The 24,210-nt window shown below is 50.0% G+C and overlaps 5 protein-coding genes across 5 annotated transcripts; 3 read left to right on the top strand and 2 right to left on the bottom strand.

The window, feature by feature from the left end:
• Positions 1–306: 306 nt before the first annotated feature.
• DPB2 (DNA-directed DNA polymerase epsilon, subunit B) lies at positions 307–2,499 on the top strand (the record flags this gene model as incomplete). The annotated part of the gene is made up of 12 exons (XM_036774550.1): positions 307–339; positions 391–529; positions 583–763; positions 814–964; positions 1,017–1,151; positions 1,201–1,328; positions 1,383–1,440; positions 1,491–1,710; positions 1,764–2,071; positions 2,119–2,229; positions 2,282–2,419; positions 2,476–2,499. The coding sequence occupies 12 exons, from the start codon at positions 307–309 to the stop codon at positions 2,497–2,499; spliced, it is 1,626 nt and encodes a 541-aa protein (XP_036633052.1).
• A 339-nt stretch (positions 2,500–2,838) lies between these two features.
• Positions 2,839–14,673, top strand: PC9H_004970 (uncharacterized protein; the record flags this gene model as incomplete). The annotated part of the gene is made up of 30 exons (XM_036774549.1): positions 2,839–3,673; positions 3,721–4,052; positions 4,103–4,168; positions 4,219–7,371; positions 7,426–7,492; positions 7,541–7,688; positions 7,744–7,999; positions 8,055–8,871; positions 8,928–9,280; positions 9,338–9,402; positions 9,456–9,836; positions 9,885–10,143; positions 10,195–10,821; positions 10,873–11,393; positions 11,444–11,543; positions 11,600–12,016; positions 12,071–12,139; positions 12,378–12,948; positions 13,007–13,061; positions 13,115–13,299; positions 13,350–13,357; positions 13,412–13,442; positions 13,497–13,601; positions 13,655–13,711; positions 13,762–13,920; positions 13,971–14,032; positions 14,093–14,106; positions 14,161–14,209; positions 14,261–14,295; positions 14,349–14,673. The coding sequence occupies 30 exons, from the start codon at positions 2,839–2,841 to the stop codon at positions 14,671–14,673; spliced, it is 10,122 nt and encodes a 3,373-aa protein (XP_036633051.1).
• A 307-nt stretch (positions 14,674–14,980) lies between these two features.
• On the bottom strand, positions 14,981–17,667 carry MET6 (methionine-synthesizing 5- methyltetrahydropteroyltriglutamate--homocysteine methyltransferase; the record flags this gene model as incomplete). Its single annotated transcript, XM_036774548.1, has 8 exons — positions 14,981–15,036; positions 15,090–15,483; positions 15,540–15,813; positions 15,870–16,108; positions 16,162–17,149; positions 17,212–17,379; positions 17,436–17,577; positions 17,631–17,667. 8 exons carry the CDS (start codon positions 17,665–17,667, stop codon positions 14,981–14,983), a joined length of 2,298 nt encoding a protein of 765 aa, XP_036633050.1.
• Positions 17,668–18,145: 478 nt separating this feature from the next.
• On the bottom strand, positions 18,146–19,587 carry PC9H_004968 (uncharacterized protein; the record flags this gene model as incomplete). The annotated part of the gene is made up of 2 exons (XM_036774547.1): positions 18,146–18,951; positions 19,005–19,587. 2 exons carry the CDS (start codon positions 19,585–19,587, stop codon positions 18,146–18,148), a joined length of 1,389 nt encoding a protein of 462 aa, XP_036633049.1.
• A 437-nt stretch (positions 19,588–20,024) lies between these two features.
• On the top strand, positions 20,025–24,173 carry PC9H_004967 (uncharacterized protein; the record flags this gene model as incomplete). Its single annotated transcript, XM_036774546.1, has 16 exons — positions 20,025–20,052; positions 20,109–20,176; positions 20,236–20,294; positions 20,368–20,420; positions 20,474–20,607; positions 20,667–20,863; positions 20,924–20,981; positions 21,038–21,484; positions 21,539–21,644; positions 21,698–21,855; positions 21,909–22,572; positions 22,624–22,730; positions 22,782–22,823; positions 22,874–22,970; positions 23,021–23,333; positions 23,387–24,173. The coding sequence occupies 16 exons, from the start codon at positions 20,025–20,027 to the stop codon at positions 24,171–24,173; spliced, it is 3,318 nt and encodes a 1,105-aa protein (XP_036633048.1).
• Positions 24,174–24,210: the final 37 nt, after the last annotated feature.

The following is a 24,210-nucleotide window of genomic DNA, read 5'->3' as shown; positions in this document are numbered from 1 at the left end:
AGACATAAATGGATCAACTCCAGAATGGCACGTGACCGACGGATGAAAGGCGCGAAAGCCGTTCGTACTGGCACCACTGTGGCACTGGTTTATACTGCTTCAACGACTGGCAATGCTTGATGATTAGTGACCTTGTCCTTCTAATTCTCCCGATTCGACTTGTTTGCAAGGCTGCCTTTCCCTCTTTGAGCATTCCAAGTTCTTTTATTCGATCACCATAGGAACACCCCGACGTGAAACTACGCGTACGGAAAGGATACACAGTAACTTCGGTCACGTCGCGAGAGCTTGCCCAAGGACTTCACGATGGCTGATTTACGCCATAGGACAATCATAAAGGTTCTACATCTCTATACCCCATGACCTTCTCTCTGACACGCGTCCAACCAGGCGTTCCTCAAGTTCAGCAATTCACTTGGTCCAGATGCCTTGGAGCTAGTTGAGGAAATCCTCGATCACCACGAGATAGCGGACGAGGATGTAGAGTCTTCGGTCGAAACTCTAGCAGCCGAATACAACAAGCAAGAAGGTGAAAGCCCTGACCATCGTAGCTGGTACATGGATTGATGGGATGCTGGATAGATGCAACAATGAAGGTTGCGGTTGATGTCCTCCGAAGGGTGTATCAAGCTCTTCAAGACTCAGAGGGCACATCCACAGATGCTGAAAAAGATGTCATCGATCCGGAGAGCCATTTGTTTGTTATTAATGCATATGAGATGCCGGCGTGGCGCTGGTCAACGGAGCGGGGAACCTTTGAGCGGTACGCATCTTCCGTACAACATAGTGACCTTACCGAAACTTATCTGTCAGGGTTACTACGCCATTGACGACGTCTGGATCCGCAGAGTCGCGAGTACTCGCTGTACGTGATAGGTTGAATATCATCAAACAATGCGTTCTGCGGAACGAACATTTCGCTCCGTCCACACTCCCCTCGCGAGACCGTCAGAATCTGGTGACGGTAGGGCCGTATGGTTCCTCGAATTGCGAGACTCGACTCAACTCCTCGCTAGCTGAAATCAACGAAACAGCTTCTTGGTCGTGCGGGTGATCGGTTCCTTTTACTGGGTATGTTGTCACATACGAAGGAAGGGAACATATGCCTGGAAGACGCGGACGGTAGTGTCAACCTCGATTTCTCAAAACTCGTATGTGTTGTTACTCCCTTTCTTGGCACAAATAGCTTACGGAATCTAGGATGAACCTGGGGAAGGTCTTTTCACTGAAGGGTGTTTTGCTCTCGTAGAGGGTGAATATACTGAAGAGGGTACTCTTGAGATTATTGCGATTGGGCAACCTCCTTGCGAAGCCAGGGAGGTAGCTCGGTACGTTCTCGGCGCGTTTGTTGTAAGGTGCTGCAACGCTCAAACACAGGTTAGGTCTATTTACGGCCATATAGATTTCTTGGGCAAAGGCGCAACCTCAATATTAGAGGATGTATGACATCCTGTTTTGGATGATCCAACGGCAACTAATATTCTTTCAAGACTAGACTGGCACAACGAGTTCAAGAGGACTTAGCAAACCTCCACTTCTTCTTCCTGTCCGACGTATGGCTGGACAACCCTATCACATTCGTTGGCTTGCAAAAGCTGTTTGATAATTGCAGGGACAATGATTTTATACCTAAAGTTATCGTTCTTTGTGGTAACTTCACAAGTCGCTCGATCTCACACGGAAATGGACAAGACATACAACGGTACACTGGTAACGGCGTCGCCCTGTACATCATCTTCTATACCTTGACATCGTAATTTCAGATAATTTCGATGAGCTCGCAGAGCTGATTTCGTCATACCCCGAGATAACTCGCGACACCCACTTCGTCTTCGTGCCTGGACCATTAGACATCGCTGTAAACTCTATTCTGCCGCGACGACCGTTGATTTCGACATTCGTCAGTCGACTAAAGAACAGAGTCCCGCATGTTCACTTCGCCACAAATCCTTGTCGCATCAAGTTTTTCCATCAGGAAATAGTAGTATTTCGCGAAGATCTGATGTCTCGGATACTCCGAAATACCGTTGGCGTCAAGCCCGATATACAGAGCGGAGATCTGAAAAAATATGTGCGTCATCTAGTGCCCGGAATCACGCATTCCTAACACAACAACAGCTTGTCCAAACGGTTCTTGATCAAGCCCATCTTAATCCCTTCGTTGTCAACATAAGTCCCACACTTTCAGACTTCGATCATACCCTAAGGTTATACCCATTGCCCACCGTGGTAAGCTCTCATAGTGCACCTATGTTGACTTTTCAACCTAAACCCCGCTTAGGTGGTGCTTGCCGACAAATATGATAGATATAAAGTAACCTATACCGGTTGCCATGTTTTTAACCCAGGCAGCTTTGTACGAAACTCTTTCTCGTTTTGGGCATACAAGCCAGCAGAGTGCAACTCGGAGGAGTGGCAAGTATTTTATATATTTGATGTGTCCTTCGTCTCTAACTATTTTCGAACCTTTTCTAGCATCCTGGAGATGTCAGAACCTGAGTCGTGATCCAGAGTCCTGCTAGCACTGTTCCGTCCGACGTAGTTGCAAATGTACCTCGACCTTCTTACCCATGTTACTGTAGGGCTTCTGCCAATGTTTATAATTGCAGTAATTATACTTCCGCAAGCGACAAGTTGAGAGCGCCTATCCCGAGACGTATATGTCGGCACGTGGCAAAATGTTTTGCGCGGCAAGATTCTGCGCCTCCATGTTGCCGAATCCTACAGCAGCCACCCTCCATGCTCTGCTAAATGCTCAACCTCTCTCTACCTCATCCGCTCCCTTAATATTCCTCTATCTCCACGCTCGGAAGACTACACTCTCCAGAAGATTCCCTCATGCCTGCACCGAACTTGCTGGCTATCATCTCCTACCTTTTCGTCATTTCCTCAGCCTCGTCGCGCTGGCATGTTGCAATTGTCTGGGTTGCGCGCATTCTCACTCTCTCGCTCCTCCTGAGGACCTACATCGTCCCAGGTGTCGTTGCCGGGGTATCCAAACATATTCGTTTCCGGAGTATCAGTCTTCGTTCTCTTCGGGGGCTCTACGTCAGAAAAGGCGCCGACGTATGGAGAGTCGAGCGCATCGCATACCGTTGGTCCTACATCGAGGGACTAAATCGCTTCTCCATTACTGTCGACGGCTTGAGCGTCGAGTTAGGCCGCATGGAGTCCGCCACGAAGCCACGAAGACGGCATAGGCGGAAGCTGACCCTTGCAGACTTTGGTCCTTCTCCAGTCGCGCGCCGTACGTGGAAGCTCGTCGCTCAGATATACTCCGCCCTCGATCCGCTCGTACGCCCGACGATCCGGGCATTAGTAGGAGCAAGTCTCGGTCGCATCATTCGCTGGCTTCCCTTCATCACGCAAAGACTCACATTCGACCTTAATTCTGCTGTTATAACTTTCAAAGATTTACCTGGGACACAGATTACTATAGACAAGGTTCACTTCCAAATGTCATTGGGATTCTCGAAACTTGGCAATGCCGCAGACGTTCTGCCGCCAGCTGAAAGCCAGCGGCCAGCAGTCATGTATAGCATGTCTGCATGGCAAAGCTACTTCTCGTCAAGTCTGCGTCGATCTTGGGACAGGGCTTGGGGTCGTGCAGAAGGGACGGCAACGGTCAACATACAGATCACGGAAGTTGCTGGCTATGCCCCTTCTTCATCAGGTTCGTTTGAATCTCAACTACTGAACAGGTAACTCAAGGTTCTTTAGGCGATAGAGAAGGGCTGAAATTCTTTGGGTTCCCCGGCTTCATTGATTTCCGCGGCTCACTGAAGTTCAATCCCAGGACAGCATCTATCGAAAAACATAGCTTGAGAACTTCCTTGCTCATAGACGAACTCTACGTTGCCCTGGACGAATGTCATGAGCTCTGGGACTCGTATAAACGGGTCTTTCGCAACACGTGCGAGCCCCAGGACGAGGGAGATTCGGACCCCATCTCGCCTCTTTCTGACTCTATCGCTGCATCCGCGCCGCTTTCCGCAACATCTTCCCTCTTTTCCCCAATGACCCCGCGTTCCCCTTTTTTCGATGTGATACCTGTACGTTGTCATTTCTATGGCGCTTCACAAATGTATCATCCATATCTTAGACATCCATGCGTGGCAAGCGCTACAGAGGTCACAAGGTCTCTAAATTATCTGATACGACGTCATTGGTACTGTCTGTCTGTCTCGTCTATGTGCTTTGGTTTTGACCCATCTTTAGTCACCTCTGTCCATTCTTTTGGGCGCAGAGCTGCGCATCACCGTGGTCCGACTGGCAGCCCATCGCCAAAGTCATCTACCACGCACCACTTACGAATCTCTTGTTCATGGCGTCAACCTTGGGGCGAACATCTATGACTCTACAGCTACACCTCTCTATTCGTCTTGGGTAGGCATACGCAGGCCATCGGACCAGCTGCAAGCCGACTGTTATTGCTTCCATGCATCCGCAGAGAGAATATCAATAGATAGACACGCTCGAGGAAGTCACCTTCGCATTTTGAGTTTGGCTTCCGTCCAACTCTCATCTCTGGTCACACAATGGCCCATGCTCTTGTTACAGCCCTCGCGGTTCATGGCGGGCGATCCCAACGCCGCCTTCTTAGGCGTTCAGGTCAGATTTGGATGCTTGCAAATTACTGAACACATCGAATTCATTCACGAAGTTTTGGAGACCCGCCAGGATGCCGCAACCGTCGCCCCAACCACCAAACGCCGCCCACCAGGGGCCGTACGCCCTCAGTATCGCCTCCCTCGCATCAATGTTGAATTTCACGCTGGGCCAATATGTGGGCGTGTCATTTGCGGCGTAACACATCTAAACGATGCTCCTCGGGCGCTCGAGTTTAGGACAGAGGGGGTAACAGCCTCTGCCTCATCCTCCTTTGGTCTCCAACCTTGTACCAAGTCCAAGGCAGATCCAGCCTATTGTCTTCCTGTTCAGATGAACCTCGGCTTCTCAATGGCGCTATCGTCGATACTCTTACGGGTGCGCTCTCCTGATCGAAGTGCCCCGTTGTCTTCGGGGGACAGCTTTAGTATATCAGAACCCGCATTCCTGGAGGATCCTGCTCTAATTTCGCTCGACACGCTAGAATTGTCTGGACACGTCAAGGCCAGTGGAGACCTTAACGACGATCTGGAAAATGTCCCGAGTATTGACCCGGACTCCGTCGTAATGGATTCGCATATGTTTTCAGATACGTTGGCGATTGAACTATGGCATCCTGCGGTGCTTGCAGTTATAGGCCAACTCTTGCCGCCAAGTCCTCATAACCATATTCCCAAGCCTGCTGCCCCGCGACCTTCTCCTTCTGCCAATCCACGAAGCGGCTTCGTAGCCTCAATCGCTATACCACGCATCGTGGTATATGTAACAGCGCCGGACTTGAACCGTCGAGATGGCCTTGATCTGTCCCGTGGTTGTGTCCTGCGGACTGGACTGCGGGTGCATTATTGCTGCCTGAACCTACGTCACACTCGCTATTTCGGGGAAATTCTAAAAGCTAGCCAGACGCGTCAGAAGCTTTATCTGCCTGAGCTGCATCATAGAGAAGCTATCTCACGCTGTCAGTCGAGCCAAGGCGCGCAAAGTGGCTCAGCACTCCTCAACCTCTCCCTCATCGCGCTATCCGTGCGAAGTGCAGTGTCAACACCATATGCTTCGGACGACCCATTTCTCATTGAACGAGACGATCCAAGCCTCCTCGTACATGAATTCCTTCGGGTGAAGAACGTCGATGTCAGTGTCAGGCTTGTTGAGGGAAGAAACCTCTCACCTACGCCTGGCCCCCCTACATGCGAGATTTCATTCCAGGTGCCAGACATCCGGTTGACTTTTCAATTGGTCCACGTATACAGCATACTTCTCGCCTCACAGACCATCGTACGATTGATCAAAGGAAATAACCGTCGACGGATTGTACCAGGGCCGCCCCCTCCGACTGTGCGAGAGCCTAGCATCCAACTTCTGCTCGTGGTTGAATTAGCTTCGTTCCAAGTGCTGTGGAACCTTAACAAGCAGAAGGCTGTAACTCGTATCGATGCACTCGTCGTCCGGTTGCCCGCAAGTGGGCCGCTCTCTGCCAGCTTTTCGCGCCTACGCATAAACGTCGCTCTGCCCCACGATCCCCAGAACAGGGGCGCACATTGGGCTGCGCTCGCCACACTGAAACAATGGGATTTCTCTGTCCTCAGCCTTGATGAACGACCACTTCGTTTGTCCGTGAATGGTGACAATGGTCATCTACGAATCCCATCGGGTTTCATCCTTTCTGATCTAGTCCTCGATATCAACGTCACTATGAAAACCGTTAAGCATCTACTTCGTATCGTCCACTCCGGAATATTTGTCAAGATACCAATTCCCGAAGCGGAGTCTGCTAAAGACATCCCCAACATTACAATCCGGCTGCGGTGTCTATGCTTGGAAGCTGCCGATGATCCATTTGAGTCCAAGCTAGCTGTAATATGCAAGGCTGGGATGGATGCTTCCAGGTCCAGACAAGAACGTGAGAGGGCCTTCGCCCTGAAGGTCGCTGCGATACAGAATGGTGGCAGTTCAGAACCCCCTAGCGCTACGGAGAACGAAGTCAGTAACGAGTACAAGTTCAATTCAAGTCACACCATCCCCATCGACGACGCTAGACAACGGTTAGACCAACTCCATGCATTTGATTGGACGTTTAGGCATCGTGCCACTAAGGAAATGCGTTCCACGGCTGAAGAAAGGATTAGACGCCACGTCAGAGGAAGGCCATCTCCCCCGGAGCGCTTTTTATATCCCGACATCGTAGAGGTTCCAGCGCATACACTTGACCCTCCATTGTTCCGGGTTTTACTGAATGGCCTATCCCTCAGCATCGCTCCACCGAAATTCCCGATTACATCGCTCCCTGACTTTCTTCACGACAATGGCGCGGGACTCCCGAGGGATACCTTATTCTATCTACTGGTGCCGATGCATCTTCTGCTGCGCCTGACCACATTACGGATCTGGCTTCGCGATTACCCATTGCCACTGGTAGATATTTGTAACCTGGGGTCCGAGAAGGAACCTGCATTCACATTCGAAAGTGACCTCGTCATTGCAGAGGAGACGGGAACTAGCGCATCCGTGGAGTGGGTTGATTGCCCTGTCATTGAGCGCAACCAGGGCATCGAGGGTGCCGCCCCGTTGTCGGTCTCTGTTCCCAAGACACTTATGCCCGTTAAAACATACGCGAATCCCGACATCCATGTATCTACAGCAAACGTCGCAACCTTTTCTTGGGCAGTCAGTTATGGGCCTGTCCTTCAAGACATGACTCGAATCATTGATACAATATCGAGCCCACCCCGCGATTCATCCCCTGCACTTGGATTCTGGGATAAGGTGATACACTGGTGATACGCCGGGGTGTTCCAGTAATGCTAATCCTTATCTCAGCTTCGCCTTATTTTCCATTGGAAGATTCGGACCACTTTCAAGGGCGGTGTTCATTTGTACATGAAAGGTACGGCCCACTTCTGATCTGTCAGCATTGAGCTCATATACGCCTTAGGTCTTCGGGATCCGTATGAACTCGCTGGAGAAGGCGCCGGGTTTGTCCTCTCTTGGCAAGGCCATACGAAACTGCTGATAGGTCATGCCAACTCTAATAACGAGATCGTGCAAGTAATTAGTGATTCCATGGTCATCGCCGTACCGAGGTAAGTCTTATATCAGTTTCTTTTCCCATTCTTTCATCCCGCTTATCTTGTTCAGCCAAGTAATTTTGCGGGACCTGGCAAGGCTGGGTCCCGATCTACAGAATGGGGCGCCCTCGTACCGCTTCCAAAAGGTATGCGCAAAACTTGTCTCAGGCGTTCGGTTCGGTGTGGGATGCAGGCTAGAACGCGCATGTGGCTTCGAATGCCCTGTTTGTTCTGGGGCAGCATTTGATCGCCAGTGTCGGTTCTTCGACTTTCTCCCACATTATGCAGTGAAATTAGGTCGAAAGGCTCAACCACCCGAGCGCAAGGTGAGATGATTTGGCTTCCATTTTCGTGAAGCCCTATAATCCTGACATGTGACAGACTCCGGGAGATTCATATAATGGCTTCCGCTCCGACTTCATTCACTTCTCCCTTTCGCTCGCGTCTGCCGTCCGTCCGCTGCATCATCATAGTCCCGAAATACACCATCCCCCTAGTAGCCTCCACCTTACGCCGAAGGTGTTCGCCCACTTTTGGTCATGGTTGGCTCTATTTGACGGTGTACTATCCCTGCCCATCCGTCAAGGCACCCTGTATCCGCGGCGACACATTTCCCCCAAGTTCGGTCGTCATTTGGCCACGTTGAAGTACTGGATCGCTATTCCTCGATTGTTCGTACTACATGCATATATGGACGAATCAAGGGAGACGTGGGTCGACGGTGTGACCCCATTTGTTGGTATCAAGGCCATGATTGACGAAGTCCAAATTGATATGCACCAACGCGATCAGGAAACGATAGCACAAGGTCGCAACCCTCAGACAACCAAAGCGACCCGCCACAAGTCGTTCTATGCCGCCGAAGTCGTTCTGAAGGGGCTTGATCTTCGTACTGTGTTGGCCACTTTCGACGAACCTTCGAAGCAAACGGTTCCCGTCACTTGTCCGCCTCAAAGAAGTAAATACAGGAACCGCCGACTTCCAGCTGTTGATCCTACGTCCTCTTGGCTTGACGATGACGATTTCATTGAACTTGACTGGATTCCTGGTTGCCGACCCACCGTCCACTTGTTACCGATCCTCTCCTGCCCTCGGTTCAACTACTGCAAGCGCCAGCCTTCTCCACAATCAAACCGAATCCAACGCAGTAAGTTCGGCGACGAATCATCACACACGTGTATGCTTGGGAAAGAACCTTGTAGGTTGACATGTCCTTTGCACCTCCGCCTCGCCTTGAAATTAGATTGCATTTAGCCTCCGCAAAGATACAAGTCGACATCGCCTTGACGCGAATCGCAGAGCTAGAAAAACGTCGTTGTATGTCAGACCTTTCCGACAATTTCGTAGCAGAGGTAGGTCATCTTATGCATTCAAGTTTGACGTTGGATTTAATTTATGAGACCATGCAGCACGATCGTGCCGCGTCCCAAAGGATGATTAAGTTGCTGGAAGATTATGTCAATCATCTCCAAGAACACAATTCATCTTCTATGGACGAGGCATACCTGTTCCCTTCTGACAACGCCACCCCAGAGGAATGGGAGATGTTCGACAACGTATACCAAATCCATTGTCCGAAGATATTTTTAAGCAGCGCCATCCGTGACGTGAGTTGCACTTCTGCCGCCCGTCGGTATTGCGAACGAACCCTCTTTTCTGCATAGATTATGCTCCAGTATTATTACTGTTCGAGATCGCGGAGAGGGTATGAATATCACTTAGCCACAAGGTTCGGCCTTTCGTACTGTTCATTACATCTTACTCACCCTCTGATCCCCGCAGAGCTGTCAGATATATCCTAGACCAGGCGGAAGCTATTCATGCTAAACAGAACGACGAGAAACCTAAGAGCCCATTCCAGTCGAGTCAAGCAGCGGCCTCAGCCTTGCGCAAGATCTTGTCCGGAGATACGCCTAAGACGTCCATTGAAGTATCTGATCTCCCCTCTGCCGATAACGTCGACCCTCTGTATGGCTGGTCTGATGGAGTTTCCTTGATGAAGAGTCATTTCTTCCTCTTGCTCAAACCTCAAATAGTCCTCCGAAGCGAGAAAGAGTTGGGTTCCGTGCTAATTCTTGCAGCTGTCCAAGCAAAGTTGCAGCTATTCCACATCATGGATAAATCCAACGTAGACGACCCCGTTAGTGGGAAAGTCATGAGTCGGTGAGTTTCCTGGTATGGAGTATATAACAAGCGCTCACTACCACATAGGAGCTACGGTGCGGTTTCCGGCCTACAAACCTTCGCACCTGTCGCCGGTCTGCATCACAGTGACGGATGTGTTCCTTTGGAAGTCTTGGTCGATGTCCGGTGTGAAAGCGACGAATTCGACCGCATCGTTCCACAAACGGATGCAACCTTCCATTACGACAAATTCAATCGCCTCCGCTTGCGCAACAACGTTACTTCTATCACGCGAACCAATAACAAGGATGCCACTCTAATCATAGATCATTTACACAATCAAACGGTTAGTGCGAAGTCTTAGTTTCTCGGATAGTAACTGAGGCCACGTCTCTAGGATCTCATTCAATTCAATATTCCCCGATTTACCGTAATTGCGAGCGACGAACACTTCCAGACCATCTCCGACATAATTACTAACGTCATTCTCTTCTCGGACGCCACGCAAAAATCACGACTAGACAAACTAGAGACCCTTCTATTCACTTACGACTTCTCCGATCTCTTGTCAGCTGCAGGCGTTGTCTCCGATGTTCAAAGTCGCCTCCGCAATGCCGTCGAAGTGGAACAGCTCGCTCTTGCTCAGACAAGTCCACGGGACACTGGCGCCGAATTGTGGAAGCTGAAGGCACACATCTACCTACTTTCGGAGGAACTAACTTACCTTTTCGACGCCATTAAGATGGCTCAAGATCGTGTCGACGACCTCAACGATCAGCGCTCTGCGCTCCTCCTGCGCGCTTCATCCTCCGAGATTTCCTGGCGCATGCTGGACGAGAACAAAGGTCTATTGGCCAAGCTCGCCTTGCGGAACATCAACTTCAAGTGGCTCAGCCGCAGGGACAGCTCAACCGTCAATAGTCTTGATTTGGCAGACTTGCAGGCATTCGATGGAGCTAGGAATGCGATGTGGACGGAGATACTTTGCAAGTACGACGAGCCCGCGAATCACCCGTTGTTGAAGGTAACGAAATCCTTCCATTCCGTTGATGTTCTCTAATACATCTGCATATAGCGTGGGCTATTCCTTTTAGGCCACTGGACGGTCTTAGCGCCCGTTGGTGGAATTACGATCTACGAAGACTTCGAGCTGAGCTTGCATCCTATCCGTTTGCAAATTGACGCTAGCCTAGGGCGTCGTATTATGGAATACCTATGGCCGGCACGGAAGGATAGGCGTATACGCAGCAGCTCTTCAAGCGCAGACACCGACGACGAGACCAATATTCCTAGAATCGTTGCGACTCGCGCTTCCTTGGACTCGCCGAGGGCTTTACAAACCTTCCCTTCCGAGGTGACCAACGACGCGACTCTTCGTCCACCAATGGGCCTTCGGAGACTAGGATCATCGCGGTCATTCACAGATCTCCGCTTCAGCACGACGGACCCGGCACCGAAACTGTCTAGGACGCGATCCACTGATGCACTGAAGCCTGCGAACCAAGTAGAGCCAAAGCGGCGGGATACTATTATGGACGCGACAGAGATGAAGACGCGGTCGTCTCAGAAGAGCTTTGTGCTTGTTAGAATCTCAAGGTTCGTATTAGCATCATGATCGAAGCGAAATCCTCAGTGTTTGTATCCAGCCTTCATATCTTGCTCAGCATCAAGAAGGACGATGCCTTCGAGTGTCGTGAAGCTCGTATCCGAACCCGTGACCTCGAATACCGAAATCAGACGTGGAGCGTACGTTTCAGTTGCTACTTCTTTGACTGCTTAGTTGGTTCAACTGTTTTTTCTAGTTCGAAGAGCTTGTCGACCAATTTATTCCTTCGGATATGAGCTGGAGAGGATGGGTCAAGATGGCTCTCCATCAGCCATTGGTGCCCGTGCTCCCTGTAGCACGCGAACTTATCTCCAAGACCAAATGGATCAATGCGAAAAGTCAGAATGCATCACCTTCCTCGTCACGGCCTGAGACCAGTAAAAGGCGCTCACGGTCCAAGAAACGCTCGCCATCTCCGCATCGACGATGGCAAATGCTATCAAAGAAGAGGCCCGAAACACCTCCGACCAGCTATCAGTTGACACCTCTTACCGACGAACCGGAATCCATGAATATGGCAGGGGAGCGAGCTAGTCGGCCTGAAACTCGCCCCAAAGTGTTCAACCTTTTCAGTCGCAAATCATCTCGGCCGCGTAAAAGCTCGGACAACACTGTAAGTGCAAGTTGACCTCTGAGGTTGTGCCGCTTCTGATGTAGCGCACACCAGCACAACACTGCACATCATCATGAACCCAGCGATCCACTGAACGTCACCAACGATGAACCAGTAGATCATGTATGATAGAACACAATCTGGACCCTGCTCTCAATTGCTCTGCATCTTTATTATCTATATCGCTCTTTAGTAATTTATCCCTGCATTGTAGAATAGATCCAGAACTCAATTATTGACAACTCGGACCGGCACCAATTAGCAGTGCCAACGTGGGTGGAGTGTGTCGATCAGAGGGCAATACCAAACATGCACGCTGCGTACAGACTGTGACATATTGGAGTTTTGACCTTCATCTCAGTCCAGCGACCTGCATGGGCATTTCTCCTTCATGGCCCCCTCCGTCAGAGTGAAACGGTCCGAATACTCGAATCTCGGCGAACCTAGCAGAAGGGATACACATCCCCTAACATCTATATTTATTCCCCCTAATGCTCAAAATGCGGAAAATCCTACTCCACAACTACGGGTGGACAGCCCGACACCTCAAACCGAACGGAATGTGGCGACGTTGCCTTCGCGTCAGCGGTCCTCTACGTTCGGGAGCATAGTTCATCGGCATTGCAGGAGATCCAGGTCGTTAGCTACTTCACGTCTCCTCGACCAGGACGGCCAAGAGTCTATTGCTTCGACTTCGCATGGAACGCAAAGCCAAGGTGGCTCCGCAGCGAGTTATGCATCTCGCCCGCGATACCTGTCAGTTCAAGGTGAACAAGATGCAGACTTACCTGCGAGGAGTGCTCCATACATGGGGCGAAGGCGTGCTGGGACGGTTTTGAGCATAACCACTTCGAATCAGGACAGTTCACTCTTGCCCGATGACGATGAAACCCACCACCACGATGATATTGTCGAGCACCTTGATGTTATCGGTATGTTTCATTTTTCATATCCTTGGACTCTCATTTATTTAAGTATCCATGCATTAAGATCCACAAGTGGGCACCGTCTCGAGCTTAACCAACGCCGCCAATTCTATCGTATTGTTTGTATTGACCTTTCAGTGACATTGCGTGCTTGCTCACGGAATCCGGATAGTCCACCACTGTCATTCTACTCGCGAAAACCGGTCGTCTACCTACCCTCGCATCACGCCCAACCTACAGCTAGTAGACCAGCCTCTGTTCACTCGGACTCACTTGATCGTCATGTAGAAGACGTCCTCAATAGCCCTTCCAAGTTTCGTCGAACGATGATGGGAGTGTGGTCTTTTCTCAAGACGCGTGAGCCCATCTCTTTGTTATATTGATGAATGTCTAATTCTCTGCCCCAGCCATGGGTGTAGGCGATAGTCCCATATCATCAGCGTATCCTATACTCAAATTGACGTTGTAGATCATTACCGGGATCTATGGCTTCCTCGTCGGTTAGTTTATCTCACGACTTCTGCGTCTTCCTATACTGAAACTCTGGTTACCAGTATTCTGGGGTGCTGGCCTTGTCCTTATCCTTGGCAAAGCTATCAACTTCCACAACGACAACACCCAAGGTTTTTGGGTGGAGGTTTGCTCGCAGATAATGAATGGTATACCTTGCTTTACCGCGGTACCCTACAACGACTAATATTTCTCCGATTAGGCCTCTTCACTGTCACAGGCATTGGGCTCATCCCCTTCCGTGTCATGGACAGCTATCGTATGTCCCGCACTGCACTTTCATTCACTGATGACAAGCCGCCCATTCAGGAATATTCAAGATATGGCATTATAAGCTACGCACGAAAAGGCTGCGCGCAAAAGCGGGTCTTCCTCAACTCTTTGACAGAGACGACCTACCGGACCCGGAATACGATCCCAATTACGTCCATGTTCTGACGGACAAGCAGCAGCATGATTTGCATCGACGTGAGTGAACCCATCCTTATATGGACGACCTTCTAAACCGCCTTCAACAGAGCAGGTCAAATTCCACCAATCACAGACGTGGTATCGCGCACATGGGACAGAAACACATAGAGTACGTTCCTAAAAGTACCATAGAATCGGAAAACAACGCTAACGCACATTGTGCGGCCAGGCATTTCCCATTAAGTCAGTCTCAGTACAAGAACGTAGCAGCACGTAGTCTGACCCTCGCATTAACAGTACCGCCCTCTTGATATGCTTGCTCAATGACGGGAACTCCATCTTCCAGGTAAGGCATTCTACACAACTGTAGTATGCCCTGATGTAACCGTGAACGTAGATAATGCTATGTGCGACCATGTGGGGGCTGAATCGGTACGTCCCCCCAAAAAAAACCTGCTGTGGTGCCTCTCCTAATATAATTATAGGTTTCAGCGCCCGGCATGGAGTACCGGAATTTTGATACCAGCCAGTTTTCTTTGCGGTATATTCTCTGGCGTCTTCATCTGGCGTGGTGGCGCGAAGACCAAACGCACGCAAAAAGTCGAAGAGATGCTACGCGCCGCCTTGGAACAAGCCCATGCGCAGGGAGGAGCGCCAGCGACGCTCGCCCCACCCTTGAACGAATACATCAATGAATATCACACTCCTGCTACCTACGTATCTAACGACCCCGAGAAGCCAGAGACATCAGTAGACGAGGAGATGCTTATCCACCCACCGGAGCCCACTATCAACAAAGAACAAGTTTAGCCACCTATTTGTGTTCAACTATTTAGTCGTTCATCTATCCAGGTATCCAGGACATTCTAACACACAGCAAGGGACCATTGTGAGATGCGTATTTTCTACATGTGGATTGTACAATGTTTGCGTTATCAGGATTGTTGAAATCCCATAATAATATACTTGTAAAGGCTATTTGCCGAATGCGATAGATATCCCCCCGAGGTTCAATACGCTGGCGTCTCACGACCCGCTACAACTACCCCTCCGTAAGAAGCCTTCGGCAACTTGCATGGTATGGGAGACGCTGTTGAAGCGGAGCGAAGAGAGGCATTTAGGCGTATGTTTGACGGGCCCAGCGAGCAGCCGCGACGACGTTGATGAGGGCGGCTAAAACCGTAAGTTAGTATATAACACACTGTCAAACGCCATATGATGCTGACCTTCGGTCTCCTTCCAGCCACGGGTCTTCAAGCCACAGTCTGGGTTGATGAAGAGGAGCGAGTCGGGGAGGATGGCAAGCATGTCGGCGACGCGGTCCTTGATCTCCTGCTCACTGGGAACACGGGGGGAGTGGATGTCGTAGACACCGGGGCCGATCTGGTTGGAGTAGCCGTATTGCTTGAAGGTGGTGAGCAGCTTCATGTCACTCTTGGAGGCCTCAATGGAGATGACATCAGCATCGAGACGCTGGATGGAGGGGAAGATGTCGTCGAAGTCGGAGTAGCAGAAGTGAGAGTGGGTCTGGAGTTGATCGGTGACACCGGCGGTGGACAACTTGAAAGAGTCGACAGCCCACTTGAGGTAGCCGTCCCAGTCAGCGCGGCGGAGAGGAAGCTATTGAGGTCTTATTAGAGAACGGTCGAAATATGCATGAGGACAAGAACACTTACACCCTCACGGATAGCGGGCTCATCGACCTGGATGGCGCTAATGCCGGCTTTCTCGAGGTCAACGACTTCATCGCGGAGAGCCAGAGCCAATTGCTTGGATTGCAGTTCACGAGAGACATCGGCACGAGGGAAGGACCAGTTGAGGATTGTGACTGGGCCAGTAAGCATACCCTTCATGGGCCTCTTGGTGAGGCTCTGGGCGTAGCTACTCCAGCGGACGGTCATGGGGCCAGAGCGGCTGACATCAGAGACGATGATGGGGGGTCGGACGTATCTAAAGATGAAGAATTTAGCAACGGTTTATATACTAGAAGATGTGTATAGACGGACCGGGAACCGTAGCTCTGTACCCAGGCGTTTTGGGTGAAGACGAAGCCGTTGAGTTGTTCACCGAAGTATTGAACCATGTCGTTTCGCTCAGGTTCACCGTGCACCAACAAGTCGAGGCCGACCTTCTCTTGGAAGCGGACAACAGTCTCGATCTCCTTCTTTATGAATTCATCGTACTCGTCCTGGGTGATCTCTCCCTTGCCGAGCTTAGCACGAGCTTGACGGATTTCCTTGGTTTGCTGTTGGTTGATCAGTAACCAACCCCCTTGTCTAAGAAAAAAATCCGGCTTACAGGGAAAGAGCCGATGGTGGTGGTAGGGAATTTAGGCAAGTTGAGGTGCTTGGCTTGGACGGCCTGGCGAACGGCGAAGGGGCTGGCGCGCTCGAACATATCGGGGGTGATGGCAGCGACACGCTTGCGAACGGAGTCGTCTGAGTTCTGCTCGAAAGCACGACGCTTGGCGATGGAGACCTTGTTGGCTTCCAAGGCGGCCTTCACGGATGCATCTTGCGATCCGGAGAGGACAGCGGCAATAGTTGCGACCTCAGCAGCCTTCTCAAGGGCGAAGGAGAACCAGTCCTTCTGCTCGGCGGTCAGCTTCTTCTCGGACTCGAGGGTGACGGGGGTATGGAGGAGGGAGGACGAGGTGGCGATGATGACGCGGTCCTGGCCAAGGGCATCGATGGCCTTCTGGGCGAGCTTGATAGCTGCCTCGAAATCGGTCTTCCAGATGTTGCGACCAGAGACGAGACCGAGGGAGAGGACAACGTTGGTGGGCTTCAAAGCAGCAATGACGTCATCCAGCTGGCCGGGAGCACGGTCGAGGTCAATGTGGAGACCGGCGACGGGGAGCTTGGAGACGAAGCCGAGGTTGGAGTCGAGGCGTCCGAAGTAGGTGGCGAGCAAGATCTTTGGCGCAACAGGTGCAAGCTCAGCGTAGGCAGTGGCATAAGCCTGCTCGAGGGTGGAAGCCTTGTCGAGGACAAGGATGGGCTCATCGATCTGGACCCACTCAACACCAGCGGCCTTGAGGTCAGCGAGAAGGGTCTTGTAAACGGGGAGGAGCTTGGGGAGGAGGGAGATGGGCTCAAAGCCTGGCTTAGCGCTCTTTGAGGGCTTTCCGAGCACCAAGAAAGAGACGGGGCCCAACACAACGGGACGAGTGGTGACGCCAGCCTCCTTGGCTTCCTTGTACTCTTCAAGAGCCTTGTTGAAAAGCAACTTGAAGTCGGTGGCATCCGAGAATTCGGGGACGACGAAGTGGTAGTTTGAGTCGAACCTAATAACAAGATGGCGTTATATCATCAAATTCAGATCCGAAGTGACGTGATCGAGACATACCATTTCTTCATCTCAGAGGCTGGGACGTCGACACCGTCAGCCTGGCGACCACGGCCCATGGCGAAGTACACATCCAAGGGGGAGAGGTTGTGGCCAGTGTAGCGAGAGGGGATAACATTGAAGGCGGCGGAGTGGTCGAGGACATGATCGTAGAGGGAGAATTCACCACTGAAGATTAGATCAATTAGACATCAACGATCATATCAATCTGACATTAGTGTTACCTGGGGACGAAGTCAACTCCCTTGGCCTTTACAGTAGACCAGCTGGTCTTTCTGACATCAAAGGCAGCTTTGGTCAAATCCTCTGCGGAGATCTTTCCTCCCCAGTAAGCCTCGACAGCCTTTTTGATTTCGCGATTTCCACCTAATTACACTTTTAGGAGCTTGTCAAGCAGATATCCGAGATGAGAAACATACCGATGCGGGGAAAGCCAAGGACACTGGAAGACACCATTGTAGTAAGTCTAAGGTAGATGGTGGTGAAGATAGAGAGTCAATCGTAGAACGAGAGCTTATATATTTCGTCAGTTACTCTGGTCAACTCTGGTCAACACGTGAGACTTACCCTGAAATCGATTCTGATATAATCGATACGATCGTTCATAACCCTCCCCGTCGATGAAAGCCATCACAGAGCACTGGACACGGGGTAAGCGAAGTCGTTTGCCCTGCTCAAAAGCCGAACAAGACGCTCAACTTGCGGCAATAATGGGGCTATGGGTCACTGAACCAACGCTACGAAGCAAAACGCCATTATGGTGTACGAAGGGAAAAAGGCATTATGGATTTTGTACGCTTTAGGAAGTACTAACTACGTCCCAATAGCAAGATTTTTGGTAAAAATAAAATTAAGGATCAAAGCGTCGCAGTAAGTACTGACTACTTCTCCGAGCGTTGAAGATTACGAATGAAAGGAAACATCGCCAGCGATATTAGAAAGCAAGAGATCCAGTCGAAATGCCCTTCAGTCGCTGAACCGCTCGCTGCAGGAATTGGGAGGGTTTAGAGGGGGCTTTGAGAGTAGATTCTCGGTCGGTAACCACGGGCTGATCCAGCTCTTCAGATATATCGGGTATTTCCACATCTGGGTCCACGGGGTAAGTCTCCGGGGTAACTGGTCCTTCACTGTCACCAGCAGAAGACTCGGACGATGTCCGATCAATGGGACCATTGTTGATCGTGTTCGAGTCGACAATCCGTAGGTCGGCGAGGTCAAGATGCTCAGTTGGCGGCGAGGGCTGCTCGCCTGGACTGGGGTATAGGTAATCCTCTTCAGACGAGCTGGAGCCGGCGGAGTCTTGATCATCGCTCGAGGTGTCGACATTGGCCGCCTCTGAAGTGACGATTGGTGTACGAGTAATCCGCGCCGGTGGTACTCGAAGTCCGTAACCTCTCGCCGCGTCACGGACACAATCAGATGCGAGCGCCAGATCCTTTTGAGACATGAAGAAAGTGTCCAACTTCAGAATCTCTTCGCGAAGGTCCGGAAGATTGATCCGCTCTTGTGGGTTGAGAGTGAAGATACGTTTGATGACTTCGTTAGCATCCGAGGAAATAGGTAGAACTTGTAGAAGGAAATCGGTATCGTGGATGAATGCAGCAAAGCAGTCGTCCTTCGTGGTCGCGTACCGCCAGGGATTTCTACCAGTGATCATATTGACCAGGATGACACCCAGAGACCAGACATCACTGTGTCGCGTAGAGTACATTTGCATCCGGACTTCTTTGCCTATGCATTCTGTGTAGCAAGCTATCAGCGACCAGACCAGATATAAGTAAAGACGACAGTACCTGGGCTCATGTAGTAGGAGCTTCCGCATCCAAAATCCCTACTAACGCGTTGGCGGGTAGAAAGTCCGAAGTCGGCCAGCCGTAGATGGGAGCCGTCTTCTGAGCAAAGCACATTCTCCGGCTTGATATCCCTGTGGAAGACGCCCTTCTCGTGACACCAATGGATGGCGTCCAGAAGTTCAATAAAGGACTTCTTGACGAGGTCGTCCCTTCCAGAGAAAACTTGATTCTCCGTAATCGCCGTGAATAGATCGCCACCAGCACAGAGGTCCAGGATCACGAAGACGAACTCGCCTTGGACGACAACCTTGTGGATGGTGACTATATTCGGATGAGCGCATACCATGTTGTGAAGATTGAACTCGCGGCGCTGGAAATCGTCCTGGCGGCTCCCCGGTTTCGGGCGTACGAGACACTTCACAGCGTAATGGACGGGATGCGTAGAAGGCGAGGTGGTATCAAGAGCGCGATAGACCTTCCCATATGCGCCAGACCCAAGTTGATCAAGGAGTTTGTAGCGGCCCTCGTCGAAGAACTTGTTTGTGAAGTTAGGCATAGAGTCCGAGAGAGCGGCAGACGGCATTTCGATAGGATATGAAATAAAGGATAGAAGTGAAGATAGGTTGTGGTAAAGCGAGTAGAGAAGATGGTAGTATGAGAAAGAGATGGTCTGAGGAGGCGCATCTGGTGACCTGGCTTTTATAAGTCCAAGTGGATGACACCGGGAAGTTGCGAGTCCAACATGGACCGGTGGTGGTATATGGTCGAGAGTCTGCCTCTATCGATCGGGTCTCGGTTGACATGATTGTCTAATGGCGTGAAATCCGGGCTCGAATCTTTTTCTGGCACTCGGTGGGCGTTGGAGTATTGCGGCTGCAAGGTCGTCCTTAGTCTGTTGTAGTCGCCGTCCGTGGCCGTCGAGTTGTCTGTGTCGCTGTCGTCGAGTATCAAGTACAATGTCATTGGTTTGGCTTAGTTCTCACGGTTGAAACTTCGTTCAAACTCTCACTGCGGAAAACCATGTCAGAAGATACATTCCAAGCCAGCCGTAAGTCCCAGTGTTCCACTAAACTTAGCAACTTCCTGACAATGCGACCATGTTAGAATATGTTGGTGATGATGTTTGGAACAATATTAACTTGCCTCCTGATGTCTCGGAAACAAGCGACCATGTGAGCCCTTGTTGCAACATCTGGGTATCCTAACATCTAACCATATGTCGGATCGAAAGATGTCAGAATATAGCTACAATGATGCTGGGGACATCACACTAGCAGACATAGCCGATGAGTCCATTTCACTAGCAAGTAAACCTTTCTTGTTGGTTCACTATTATTAAGCTGCTTTATTTATCTTAGGCTAGCAATGCTGAACTGGCAATAGTTGAAATGATGCCAAGTGGCCTTGAAGATTCAGGTAAGCCTCAACACTGTCACTTAGTCATTGACTTGTGCTGATGGTACTCTTAGTTGAGATATTGGCATTCAATCATGGCAAGCGCAAGGCCTCACCTACTTCTCCCCCACCACGTCTGCGGCAACGGGTGTCATATGAACATCAGAGATCATCAGCTAGTCTCATGAGTCCATTGCCAGTTATTATTGTTTGTACCTCCCCACCTTCAGATAGTATATTCTTCATTAACAACATATTGATGGGTAGGCATCCCATCAGCGAATTCAGCAGTGCATGCTCAGGCGTGGGGTACTATATGGTGCTCAATATGAAATATGGAGGCTGGTATCCAACCAGTGCATTTCACCTGAACACATTTCTATGGAGATGCTGGACAAGCTGGCGGCCAAGCATTCAAGTGCTGAAGCAACTTCTGCTGTTGCTACTGTCCTTGGGCTTACCAGGTAGAGTGAACTTAATGCTATAAACTCAATATAATATTAGTCTGACACTATTCTGTATAGTGAGGTTGAGGATAGCAAATCTTACTTGGCTGCCTATGCAAAAGAGGTAAATGCAAAGGTGTGGCTTCTATGTCCTACTTCTTTTCAGAGAAACTCAAACCTATTCATTTTTAGTCTCCTTGGGTGGAGTTTGATTGGGAGGAGGAGGCCATACAGAAGGATCAATATGCTTGTCTAGGCCTTTCTGATGATGGGCGTTATGGAGGCAAAATCATTCTGGGAGGCAAGTTGGATGACTCCACAAACAGTATCAAGCTTGACCGAGCTGAGCTTGGATCCTCATCTCGCTTTTTACGTCGCTTTGGCTCACGACATTTCCTCCGCATCAAGATCCCAAGAAAATGTACCTTAAAAGGTGGTGATCTTGTTCACTTTTTCTTAAGACCTTTCATTCTTGGTTCAGAGGTGTTTCGGGCTTTTTATGCCAAGGAGGACAATGTCTTCCTCTTCAGCTGCAGTGAAACCTGGGATGGACTTCATATTAGGCCTGCACAATCCCAGGACTTCTCTTTGATGGATTTTATGCTCTGGCACAATCCACTGGAGGTTAACAAATCTCAGGTGAGTGGTTCTGGTTGCTACAGCATACACAGGGATTCTGACTGTTTGCTTTAGACCATGACAAAGTGGGCAGCTCGTTTTGCACTGGGCCTTTCAAATTCTGCTCCTGGATGTTGGCTTCAACCTAAGAACATTGTAGCCTGTTCAGATCTTGATGTCTGTAAGTTCTGTTTATCATTTTCCTCTGATGGAATAATAGCTCTACTTCAACAGGTTCATCAGAAGGGTCAGACATGACAGATGGTGCCGGCTTCATCAACCTTGCTGGTTTACACCAGCTATATCACAAGTTTGGGTGGAGTCGCATGCCAACAGCCATCCAGTGCCGTGCTGGTGGGGGTTCATTGGATGATAGACTTGGGGATGCAAAAGTAAGTTATTCTGTAATTGATAATTGTCTGCAAGATTTTACTTTGTGGATTAGGGCTTGTTAATCCTTGATATCCATGATCAGCTACTAGAGCCAAGAATTCAAATTCGGCCTTCTCAAGTCAAGATCAAGCATACTGCTTCATCTCACCATGATCCATCCTGGCAAGTCATTGATGTTCTTCGTGCATCCCACTCCCACTCCCCTTCCAGACTTTCAACAGAAACCATTATCAATCTGGCTGAGAATGGGGTTCCTGCTCAAGCATTCATCAATCTTCTCAAGGCAAGTCTCAAGGCTACCATTGACCCTCTTCTCCAATGGGATGGGCCTGATGCCATGCTGGATCTTTGGAGCACTATTGCTCAGGTTGGTGGGGTCATGGCTGCACGACTGGCCAGAGAGAAAAGAGGTGAGGCTCGGTTACAGGGGTACTCTAATGGGGAGGTGGACTTGGAGATGGATGATGAAGATGGCCTCCACCAGTTTGACTATGCTATCCAGCAGCGATCAACAGCCTGGTGGGCAGACCCCATTAGTGGGTGCCCATCATCACTGGAGGAGACAGTAATGTACCTGCTAGAGGCTGGCTTCACTCCTCAGAAGCTACCTGTTCTGAAGGAGAAGCTGGAGAAGGTCATCAAGCCAGCCATCAAGAGGCATATCCAGAGTTATCGCATTGATGTGCCAATGTCCTTGACTGCATTCATCATTCCAGGTGAGCACTTTTATTTTGCTAAGATTCTTGTTCTGATTCACTTCCATCCAGATCCATGTGGTATTCTTCAACCTGGAGAGGTGTATTTCAAAGCATCTCACCAGAACTTGGCCTCTCCATCTGGTATTGACACTGATCTTATACTTGGTGATGTCCTGGTAAGCAAAATCTATTGTTTGTAATTATCAAACAATTCTAATCTGGAATAGGTCACCAGACATCCTTGCAAACTTCCTACAGACACACAAAAAGTAAGCCTTCATATACTAGCTTTTGTTTGTTGCACTCACAAATATTTTAGTGGAAAGCTGTCAATTATCCACAGCTATCCCATCTTGTTGATGTCATCATCCTTCCCATTCTTGGTTCACGTAGAGCTGCTGATTTTCTAGCAGGAGGTAAGTACTATTTTATCATATCAATAACAATCATTGATAACAGTACCTAGGTGACTACGACGGAGACAAAGCTCTGCTGATTTGGCAGCCTGAAGTTGTTGAGCATTTTGTCAATGCTCCGCTTCACTTCTCAATAGAGCCTCCTGAGATCAAGGCTGCCTTCTTCAAGGAGAAGAAAACTGTCACTGACTTCTTGGAGGAAACAAAGGGCTCATCACCTGAGGAGATTCAACTCAAGCTTCAGCAATACCTGCTTGGAGCACTCAACCAGCCTTCCTTGGTTGGGCAGTACTCAAACTTCCACCTTAACTCCATTTATGTTAATGGGTACCAGCACCCTGAGACGATACGACTTGCTTACATGTAAGTGGATTTCATTTCTTGCCATGGTAGTAGAACTCACCAATGTTATATAGGTTCTGCAAGGTGCTTGACTCCTCAAAGTCAGGCGAGCAAGTCCTACCATCACAGATCAAGCATGACTCGAAGCTATACAATAAGCGACCACCTTTCTGGAAGGAGACTGAAGAAGAGCGAAGCCGCCACCAGACGAACGAGATCAACCTTGTCCGGCCAAAGGAATTCCATGGTAAAGAGTTCATCATGGATACGATCTACAACCAGGCCAGGGAAGAAGGACGACTCGCCCAACAGCGCATCGAGCAGGCATTCGCAGCCCTGCCGAAGGAGCACGTCGTCGATTTGGATCTTCAGCAACCATGGAGGCAGGCGGAGGCGCTGGGCAAGCAGATGGCCTCCCGGGGGTATATGGAGCGAGCTGAGGACCTGGAGAAGATCAAACGGCATGTAGAAACGATGTATAGGGAGCATAGGAAGCAGGTGAAGCCGAAGAAGGAAGGGGAGGACTTTACCGGTATTCCAATCGAGGCGCGACAGGACACTCTGCGATCCCTCTCACGACAATTTGCTTCCTCCCCCAGCTCAGCAGATCTCCCCAGCTTCGTCGCAGCTGATCAGCCAACAACGTCAATATTCAGCAACGAAGAAGTCGCATTAATCAAGGCTTCGTACGCTTATATCTTCGATCACCAAGAGAACAACACAAGAAAAGGATGGACCAGATTCCCTTGGGACGTCGCAATGCGGGACCTGTGCCATATCAAGGCCAGAGCACTCGGACCCCACAAAACCGTCTCAGAGGACTTTCACGCTCGGTTCCAGGTGAAGAAAGCGCGCCGCTAGTATATATCATTCTTGTTTATACTCATACATATACACA

This window comes from Pleurotus ostreatus (genome assembly GCF_014466165.1).
Source record: "Pleurotus ostreatus strain PC9 chromosome Unknown scaffold_3, whole genome shotgun sequence".
In the NCBI taxonomy this organism is placed as follows: domain Eukaryota; kingdom Fungi; phylum Basidiomycota; class Agaricomycetes; order Agaricales; family Pleurotaceae; genus Pleurotus; species Pleurotus ostreatus.
This window is presented reverse-complemented; position numbering and strand designations above follow the sequence as displayed.